We start from the raw sequence: 10,829 nt of genomic DNA on the forward strand, positions 1-10,829 counted from the left end.
AGGTATCCGCTTGGACGTGCATGCATTATCTTCCAGTGACTTGGACTCTAATGGGGCTCAAAAGCACAGTCGGCGCTTTGCTAAAGTGTCGAGACCATTGAAAAGGTCTGGTGCCTCGATGGAAGACATCCCCCCGACTCATAAGCGAGCGTTGGAAAGGGCTCGTAGCCCCCTTCCCTCTTGTAATTTTTGGGAGTCTCCTCAATCATCTTGCTCCCTTTCTGTGTCCACTGAGCACCACAAAGTGTCCAAGAAAGTATCAGCTAGTCCAGTGTATGGACATAAGGTGTCCAAGCGCCCAGAGTCTGAGAATTTAGTGCCCGAGCTCCCAGGAGGTGATTTTCCTGTGTCTGAGCACCCATCGTTCGAGCAATCAGTGTCTGAACGCCATTCTTATGATCTTCCAGTGTCCGAGCGCCATTGTTATGGGCACCCACTGTCTGCTCTTCCAGCTTGTGGGCACCCAATGTCTGAGCAGCCCGAGAGTGATCGTGTGTTGTTTGAGCATTCAGTATATGGACATCAAGTGTCCGGGCATCCATCACATGAGTGCCCAGCAGTCGAGTGCCCATAGGTCCAAGTTGCAGATATCTGACCTGTCTATTAGTGGTGTTAATTTTAGTGAACCTGTTGTGTCTGGTCAGTCTGTGAGCAGGCGCCCAGGGAACCGAGCGCCCAGTGTTAGCAGGTGCCCATGTAGATGTTTGTCCGCCTGCCTGTGATTGTTCGGCGCCACAGGTGGGACTCTTATGCTCCTGACATATCTAGTGCCTATCCTCCTGTGGTTGAGGATCCATCCTTAGCTCCTCTTCAGCGCCGTTTGGATAGTATCTTGAACCTGTAACAGAAGCCAGCTGCAGCGACTCAGGTTCCCTCGGATCCTCCAGTATCCCTGATTTTTTCAGAAGAGGGACCTGTGGATGACGACACTCCCACGTCGAACTATTCAGCTCTTTTGCGGTTCTTCCTGGTGTGCTATCTGGACTTCTCTCCAGCCACCCCATCCTCTCCAGGTTCGGCATTTATGATGCAACAACAGACAAGCTGCTAAGTTGCTGCGTATGGTTCTTCTTTCTCATCCAGGAAATCTCTTGCACCTGTCTGTGTATGGTTGTCAGAGAAGAGGGACGTTGGTAAAGCGGTCATTTGTTCGCCTCCTCCTCGTCTGATACGACAGAAGTATCTGTCATATGCCACTGGAGAAGCTCCATCCTTGGGAGTTTTTGCCTCCCCTTAAGGGGACTTCTCCAGTCTCATAGATGCTACACGTCGATCAGTCTTCTCTTCTGCTAGGATTATGTTTACAATGTCGGAGTTAGACTATCTGTTGAAGGATATTTTTAAGGTCTTCGAGGTTCTGAGTTTCCTTGATTGAACTGTAGGAGTGTTAGCAAAGAAGATTGAGGACTGCTCGTGAATTCAGGAGAGAATTTTGCCTCAGATTGGTTGGGGGTTTTGGCCCATGCAGATTGAGCAGTGAGGGATGACACCCTTGAGCTAGGACCATTTTTACTATTGGTGTTCTTAAGCGAGATTTATGGTGCTCGTTCACGTCAAAGGGGGTTACTCCCTCTCAATCTTCTTCCCTGCTGTTCACTCCCTAAGACAGTAACAGCTTGTTTCCTCAAGAGACCTTAGAATGATTGACTGGTGAACTGCAGATGAAATCAACCCAAGACCTGCTTGCTCAGTCTGCCAAGAGGACTAGGATCCCGGCATGTCCTTCTTCTGCTTCTGTTCCTTCTACCAGGACTTCTCCATTGGTTTCGAGGAAGCAGAGGTCGCTTCCAGTCCCTTCCAAGAGCCAACTTCCACCCAGTACGACCTAGCAAAAAGCCTTCCAACAAACCTGTCCCTCGCAAGTGAGTTACCTGTCCTCCGTGCCCTGATGGAAGCAAGGCTCCTTCATTTTTGGAGCAGGTGGGAGACAAGGAGAGTAGTTCCATGGGTGTTACAAGTCTTAAAGGAGGACTACTCAATCCCCTAAAGGGAGAAACCTCCCTTAGTAACCTCTCCCATCAGGTTGACAGCGTACTCTGTAGGCTCAGAGAGGTTTTCGGCCCTGTCTCAGGAAGTTTCAGCTCTGCTCAAGAAGCAGGCAGTGGAAGAAGTCGACAACACAAGCACAGAGGGATTTTACAATTGCCTCATCATAGTTCCCAAATGATCGGGGGAGATGGAGACCTGTCTTGGATGTCAGTGCTCTGAACTTCTTTATCCAAACTACGAAGTTTGAGATGGAAACGAATCACTAGGTCCTGTCAGCCATCCATCAGGGAGACTGGATGGTGATGATAGATATGCAGGATACATACTTCCATGTTCCAGTTCACCAGGACTACAGAAAGTATCTGAGATTCGTGTTCCAGGACAGGGTCTTCCAGTTTCGGGCCCTGTCTTCCACGGACCTTCAAGTTTTTATCTGTGTTCTTGCTCCATTAGTGAAGTGGTTACACCTCATAGGAATAAGCGTGTCTTTGTACCTGGATGATTGGCTCCTTTGCTCCCCCTTAGAAGCCCAATGCTCAGGAGGACCTTCAGAAGACTCTTCAGCTTGCACAAGATTTAGGATTACTGATAAACTTCAAGAAGTCGTAGTTAGTCCCCACACAGTCGATTCGATGTTTGGGAATAGTGATAGACTGAATTTTTGGACTTTTCTGTCTTAATAAAGGATTCTCAATTGCATCACGAAAGTCCGGAAGTTCATTTCTTGCCCGTCCTGCTCAGCCAACGCTTGGATGAGCCTTTTAGGAACACTGTCTCCAATAGAGAAGTTTGTTCCTCTGGGCAGGTTACACACCAGACTGCTACAGTTTTACCTCAGAGCCAACTGGCAGAGGAAAATATTTCCAGATTCATTCGTCTTCGAAATCACCTGCAAAATCAAGGAGGACCTTCGGTGGCTGGGAGAGTACAGTTCGTGACAGGGATGTCGCTATCTCCTGTGAACCCCAACCTAATTTTGTACTCCAACACATCGGATCTAGGTTGGGAAACCCTTCTCAGTGGCTTAGAGGTGTCAGGTTTATGATCTCTGACAGAAAGAGATCTTCATATAAATGTAAAAGAATTGAAGGCAATACACTTGGCCCTCCAGTTCTTTGCGACAGGGACCTTCGACAGGGCAGTTGCAGTCCATTCGGACAGCATAACCGCACTGCCCTACATCGGGAACCAAGGAGGGATCCACTCTTTTTCGCTGTGCGAAGCAGCCAAAGGCCTTCTTCTATGGCACAGAACAACAGGACCACCGTTCTGACCTGCTTCGTCCAGGGCAAAATGAGCGTTCTTGTGGACAAATTGAGTTGCGGCAAACAGGTTGTACTGATGGAGTGGACACTCAATCCACAAGTGTGCACCGACCTGTGGAAGCTGTTGGGGAAAACCATCGGCAGACCTGTTTGCAACATCAAGAAACCATCGTCTCCTTCTGTACTGTCCCTTGACGCCAGATCTGCAAGCTTGGGTGATAGATGCCATGCTGCAAGATTGGTCGGATCTCGACATCTACGTCTTTCCTTCCTTCAGCATGGTAAGGGAAGTGCTTAGGAAGTTCAGCGCCCACAGCAATACATCAGTGACTAGTGGCTCCCTTTTGGCCACACAAGGGTTGGTTCCCAGACCTTCTGAGTGTACTGGTAGATTATCCAAGGCTTCCACCTCAGAAGAGAAATCTCAGGCAGCTTCATTTTCAATGTTTTCACTTAGGCTTATCCACTCTCTCTCTGACAGGCTACATTTTGCAAGAGCTTCTGCAGCCTGTCAGGGAGCTTTGTCAGAGTGAAAGGTTTTTCAAGGAAGGTTGCAGAAGCTATTGCAAAATGTAGGCGACGATCTTTTGCTGCAGCATACCAAGCTAAGTGGACTGTCTTTCGGAGCTGGTGTCTAGACGGAAATATATCTTCTTCTCAGACGACTGTAGCTCAGATTGCAGATTTTTTGCTCTTCCTCAGATCCTTGAAAGGTCTAGCTACTTCAACCATTAAGTGATATAGAGCATTGCTGAATTCTGTTTTTAAACAGAACCATAGACCTTTCCTCAAATCAGGATATAAGTGACTTTGTAAAATCTCTGAGTATTTATAAGCAAGAAGTTCTGAACTAGCATGGAATTTGGATATAGTTCTAAAATGGCTCTCATGCCCACCTTTTGAGCCTCTAGAATCCTCTTCTCTCAGAGACCTGACGAGGAAGACTTTTTCTGATGGCTTCTTTTTGAGGACTGTGATTTCTGAGTCACACTCTAGGATTCAGGAGGATGTCCTTCTTTTATGTAAGGTCGAGGCACATGAAATTAGGGCAGTGGCAACTTGACTGGCCTTCAGACGTAACCTATTGCTGACTTCTCTCCTGCAATCCACAAATTGGAAATGCAAATCAGTGTTTGCAATGTCTAACCTGCTTGAAACAGTTTGTGAAAGTTGCAGTACTCTAGGCCTGTACTTCACAGCTGGTATGGTGTTGGGTAATGAGGGATAGGAGGAATGTCTTGTTTTTTCCTCTATCCACTCTCCTTGAATAACGATTGGTGTTTTCTTGGGAAGCCTGATTGGCACTGTGTCGTGGGTACCATCAGTTGCTTTGAATTTTAATGAGTTTGCAGTGCAGGTTTTAATTTTTTGGTTATATTTTGTACTGCACCTAGGGCAAGGGCACACATGCACATTTTGATGTGCCTTTTTTGAATTGTTAGCTTTGACAACCTGATTGACTCCTGCGTTGCAAAGCACCCACTAAAGTAGTGGCAACTCTTGGGCATGCCACCATGCCACTATAGGTTGAGAGGAACTCCAACCCTAGGCAGTACCTACCTGCTGTAGTTCCCTCACCAGGTAAGGTTACAACAAGCATTTCACAATGCTAGCTAATTATTCTGTTTCAAATTCATCTCCATCGCTGAGTGTTTTTGAGTAGTTTTGTCCATGTATCCCACCATCTGTCAATGTGGGATTCAGCTATGTAATTATTTGGTAAGTTACTTATATAAAAATGACATTTTTATAATAAAATGTATACATACCAAATAATTACATTTATCAGAGCCCTCCCTGCTCCCCTCTCATGGACATAGAGCATAAACGAAGTGAGCGCTGTGGCTGTGTTGTACCTATCCTTCCCCTAAAAGTAGGTGGGGCACTATACCTACACACACAAAAAAAGAGCGCTACCACGAATTTTAAATTTTGAGCCGCTGCATAAAGTAGAAACTAATAGCTATGTAATTATTTGGTAAGTATATATAAAACTTCATTATCAAAGTGTCATATTTTATCACTCTGCCTCTGATTCTTCTGGTAACACCTTGTCATCTGCAAATAACAGCTCCCAGGGGCCTCCCTATATGCCATTATTTTCTATCTTTCACCAGTAGAAAAGATTTGGTGTGGATCTGTAAGGGATAATAACAATTATCCTAAATTCTTTCAATACACTTATGGTCACTCTTGATTCTAGGTTTTATCATCACCATATTTCCCTGCGTCGAGGATACTCGGACCAGGGAGAGACACCCCAATTTTGAATAGCAAAATAAAAAAAAATAAACATAAAACAAGGTTGCACCACTTTCATGAGTAGAAGGCTGTTTTTTGGTTGGTGTGCTGCATGCATTTGACTGTCTCAGTTCATTGAATTACCTTGGCTTTGATACAGTACATAAATTATTGTGATTTTTTAGTTCTTTTAATTTAAAAATACATTCTTTTATGTTTTTATTCTTTTGACCTAAATATTTAATAAGCTTTTGTGAGGTTGTCATACAAGCAAACTGAGAAACTTGAACAGATTATGAAGTAACGTATATGGCACAAACTTCCTAGCCATGTTTCGTCAGAAATTTGCTTTCCCAAGTGTCTCAGTGCATGTCAATGGATGGGGCTACAGTTGGTGCTGTATTTTAAGATTTTTATAGAATTGGATGTAGTCATATGAAGCAGTTTTTTCAATCTGGGCAAAGGGAAAACTAAACACGACAATAGGACACAGAAGTGGAATAATATTGCACAGTTACACTTAAAAAAAAAGCACAAACATGACATCCCAAATGAGTAAAACATTTTAGTCTTCCAAACATGAAATTATTTTGCACATTATTACTACTGTATTAAATTTAGTAAAAGTTCCACATGATCTAGACATGAATATATTTGATTACATTAGTCTTGCTATAATAATATTGCCAATAAACACTTTAACCATACCACAATTATTCTTTTGTCACCTAATAATCTTCTCATAAAGTCAAGTTCATTTCAGAAGAGTGAAAACTTACCAGTCGTCTGTTAACTTGATACAAGAATGAAATGTTATGGACTACTCTTTATGCTAGTTTTTTATTTATTTATTTTGAATAAGTACAGTTTCTACATTTCATGCAGAGGTTATATAAGGAGTTTGGTTATTGTCTAGCATAGAAACATTCTCAGGCTAGGATAGGCCTATGAAAATCCAAACCTTGGCCTTTAGGATGCAAGGTAAATTTCTGAGACTTATTTCAGGGAAAAAAAAATTTGTCAACACCCAAAAATGCAGGAAACATGAATTGCTAAGTGTGCCAGCACTGAACTCTACATCCACTGCCCAATTAAAGAACAAGAATAAATGACAAATTTTAAATCAGTTTGTATTTTTCATAGCTAACAAATCTGCGGTCTTAACATATACTGCCCATCTCAAGACAACCTTTCATATTTTACCTGGGCTAGAGAAAACTGACGTGATGCTTCTGAGATGGGGTATGGGAGTTCGGCTCTTCTTCTTCCTCATGCCATCTTGGCCATTTCCTGATGTCACCAATTCCTTGTAGCATTTATTTTTTTAATGGACTCCAGCTGGCACTAGAGAATTTTCCCTCCCCTTATGTTAAGAACACAGGTTTGCTAGTTATGAAAAATACAAATTGATTTAAAATTGTCATTTCACATGGGTGGAGATACTTCCTGGTCATTAAATAAACTAGTGCCATTGGAAAACATTGATTAGGTTCCCAGATAACAAATCTGTAATAAGATTTAAAATGCCTTTTAATGGACTTCTTCATGCAGGCTAAAAGGAAATTAACTTTTTCACCCAGTCAGATGTTTTGGATATCCTTAGGGGTCCACCTATTTACTTTCAAGAGTTGCACTAACATCAAGTTCTGAAAGTGGTAGGGATTAAAATTTCCTTTATCATGTTCGGATTATATTTCTTGTCCATAGCTCTTGAGAGATATGATACTGTATTCTTGAAAGAGTTGCGTTATTGATGTCCATCATGTCCTTGCGCTCTAGTACTCCCCTCATATCTTCCTTTTGGGTTGTAATCAATTTATTCTTTGTACACAGTTATTTCAAAATTGAATAAAAAAATCCTTGACTCATTTTCTTATGTGAGCAGAGGAGGCAGCATATCCAAACTTTCTGAATCATCTTATATATATCCTTCATTTATCTTTTATTTTGGAAATGTGTAACAGGTATAGTAAGGTTGTACAGTTCTATCAAACACTATTTTCTACAAATTGAACATAAGTCATATCCAATCAGTCTATTCCAAGGATAGGCAGTACATTTGGTGCTAACTTAACAAAAATATTTTTGTGCAAGACTGCTCATTGAGACTATTTCTCAAGGACAGGAGATAATACTGTACAGTAGTACTTTTTGAACTGCATAATAAAATTAACATCCTCTCTTTCATGACTGCATATCACTGATATCTTGGAACAGATATTTTTTTCCTCCATCATCACTTGCATACCTAATCACTGCTTATGCTACAAATTCACCTGTTTATACTGTTTAGAATGTTTAAATACCTAGTTACCCATCTCAGAAAACTTGAGGCTAATCAAACCCATGCCAGATACATGACTGAAAAAAGTTACCCTGAGTATTGCCTTTTATGCTACACTTCAGCACTGTACAGTATTTCATATTCAGATGAAATTTATTTTGGGTCAGATACCTAAAGGCATATAAATAAGAAACAAGTAGCATAGAACTGCAGTTCAAAAGCTATAAAATCATGCCTAGGAGTTCAGTTCCTTAATTCCAGCTACAGAATTGACTGGTTAAAGGTTGATACAGTGATCTATGTTGATGATTTTACCCAGAGAAACATCCTTGAACATGTTAGTTGCAAGGGCAAAAGGGCAGAATATGAATATAAACCATAGTCTTTTTCCCAGAGGTTTGTGTGTCTTTTTTTCAGTTTATTTCTCTGAATATTTTTAAATTAGCAGAAAATTTGAATTTTAAAGCTTATATTTTGTCCTTTATATTACCTTAGCAATGCTCTTTTTACACCAGCATCAAGGGGAAATTGCTGGTATATTGACACCTCTAATATGAAGTATCTACTTATAACTGTAACTTCTTTTATTATTGAGAAAATCAACCTGGCCATAGTCATAACTAATTTATTTTTAGTAGGGTACCCTTTTGTATCATACTGTAGAAAAATTGATTATTTAATGGCTTACAGACCATTACAGTGATTATAAAAAATAAGTGCAACCTATTTTTTAAAATTTTGGTAGCAGTATGGGAAGACACGGTAGTGAATGGATGAAACATGAAAGGCAAAAGTAATGTAGCTTTTGACTGTAGGGGTGCTGCAAAGAAACTCCAGTATGGTCGTGTGTGCCATGCTTGATGAACTGTAATTGTTATTATAATTTGATTTTTCTGTTAACCCCGTAGGGGGATAGTGCTGCCAGTACACCTCATGCGATGCACTGTAGCCATTACTAAGGTACTTTGCAGCATTCCTTTGGCCCGTAGCTGCAACTCCTTTCATTCCTTTTACTGTACCTCCTTTCATATTCTTTTTCTTCTATCTTACTTTCCACCCTCTCCTAACAATTGATTCATAGTGCAACTGCAAGATTTTCCTCCTGTTATACCTTTCAGACCTCCTTACTATCAATTTCTGTTTCAGCACTGAGTGACCTTATTGGTCCCAGTGCTTGGCCCCTGGACTATATTCTATATTCAACTCAACCGATTTTTCTGTTAAGGGTTAGTGCAAGTATGAAGTATGAAGATCTGTTAGCTGAAGCCTTAGTGTCCATTGAATGCTGTTAACATTTGTTTGGAAGCAAAATTGTGTACTACTCTACTCATACAGGATGAAAAAAATGTGTACTACTAGTGTTTCTCCACAGAACTATTAGATCTAGAAAAATCAGAATGATTATCTGCAGCTGTAAGTTCTGTTATGAAATTAATCTGTGATTGTATGGAAGGAAAATATTGTACCCTTTGCCCAGGAACTATTAAATGTAGAGCAGTCTTTCATTCGTGATGTCATATAGTTGGACATATTATCATCAGGTAATACATTCTGTTTTCCATAGTCTTCTGTGGATGTTTGATGAATATATAATAAATACAAAGTTATTCTTTCTCAAAAAGAATATTAATTGGTGCAATTTTTCTTTCAGTTGGTTAATAAGATGGTTGCAGAAATCCATGCAGTGCCTGGGATCAGCCGCGTCTTATATGATCTGACTTCGAAACCCCCAGGAACAACTGAATGGGAGTGACAAGTCGGAAGTTGCTGTCAGAAGCTTATGGGTGGACTGCTTCAAGTGAGGGGAGACTAACCTGCTCATTCACTAAATCTTTAAGTTGCCTTTGAATGTTGAGCAAAGAAAAGATTTTTGAGTGAAAGAATGTGAGATAAAGGTGAATATTTGGATGATAGATCAAAGTTATATTGTGTTGAGGTCTGGACAGATAAAATGTGAATGGGACCATATGTTCAACTTACATTAGGTAGGACTAAGAGGCGATTTGAAAATTCTTGACATTTGAATTCGCTGAAAATCTATGGTGACGTTTTCACTTAACAGCACAAAGACGTTCCATTGTGTATATTTGGTCAGTGTTGCTTAAGAGAATCAGCGGTTTTATTGTATTGCGATCTATGGCGGAGAAGTTTAAGATGGACCTCTTTACATTTCCAAGTAGGTAAAAAAAAAAGTGGCTTCTGGCTGAGTACTGCACATATTCTTCTTTATTAGCCAGTCATTTTTGCTGGATTCATTTAAAGTGTGTTTTGGCCCATGTTTGCAAACTGTAGTGAATGAAGGAAGTGAATCAAGAAGGAAAAGTAATTGTTAATATGAGTTTTAATGGCAGATGGTGATAGCTCAACTTGGCTGTGATTTTGCCGGTTGCCATCATGCATGAAGTGGGTGCAGTGGCACATGCCCAGCTAAAGACAAGTTTTGAATTACTACACAACACATAATAGTGCAGTTGATTTGCTGTGATTTTAAATAAAGTTATTTGAGTTTGTGTTTTATTTGGTTTATTTATTGATGCAAAAATATAAAAGAGCTCTGATAGAGGCTAGGAAGTGAAAGAATGTATATAAATATATATAAATACAGTATATATATTATATATAAAGTTATGTGCAGTACACTGCATCCATGATTGGTGGAGGCCTAAAAATAGGAACTTTACCACAGTATTTATGTAATTACAGTATTGAATAAATAAATTTTTTGTATATTCTGCTCTATGTTATGACCCTCTCCAGGTAAAGAATGTATCTGACGAAGCCTTGATGTTTTTCTACAGTATTGTAGTGGTGTTGAGTGTAAAAGCCATACAGTGGAATGTTTACTTGAAAATATTATAATTATGCTGTTACAGCATTTCTTTTGTCCTTTTAGTGGTTTTACTTTGTGGTAGAATGTATACTTTTGTATTTAAAATCAAGATTATTAATATATCCTTTGCTGTAGCGGTTTTCTTGTTGGTCTTACAGTGCCACACAGTATTTTGTTAGCAGTAACATTACATCTTCAATGAGATGACCATGGATGATTG

At 40.3% G+C, this 10,829-nt stretch overlaps 1 protein-coding gene across 10 annotated transcripts in view; it reads left to right on the top strand.

Moving 5' to 3' along the window:
• bur (GMP synthase burgundy) overlaps positions 1–10,508 on the top strand; it is a 56,712-nt gene extending 46,204 nt beyond the window's left edge. For all 10 annotated transcript variants that reach the window (XM_067116150.1, XM_067116155.1, XM_067116149.1 and 7 more), the window contains exon 14: positions 9,431–10,508. In XM_067116150.1, coding sequence (XP_066972251.1) covers positions 9,431–9,532 — 102 coding nt within the window. In that variant the 3' untranslated portion in view covers positions 9,533–10,508. The remainder of the gene's footprint in view (positions 1–9,430) is intronic.
• Positions 10,509–10,829: the final 321 nt, after the last annotated feature.

The sequence above is a fragment of the Macrobrachium rosenbergii genome, chromosome 14, assembly GCF_040412425.1.
Source record: "Macrobrachium rosenbergii isolate ZJJX-2024 chromosome 14, ASM4041242v1, whole genome shotgun sequence".
NCBI lineage: Eukaryota > Metazoa > Arthropoda > Malacostraca > Decapoda > Palaemonidae > Macrobrachium > Macrobrachium rosenbergii.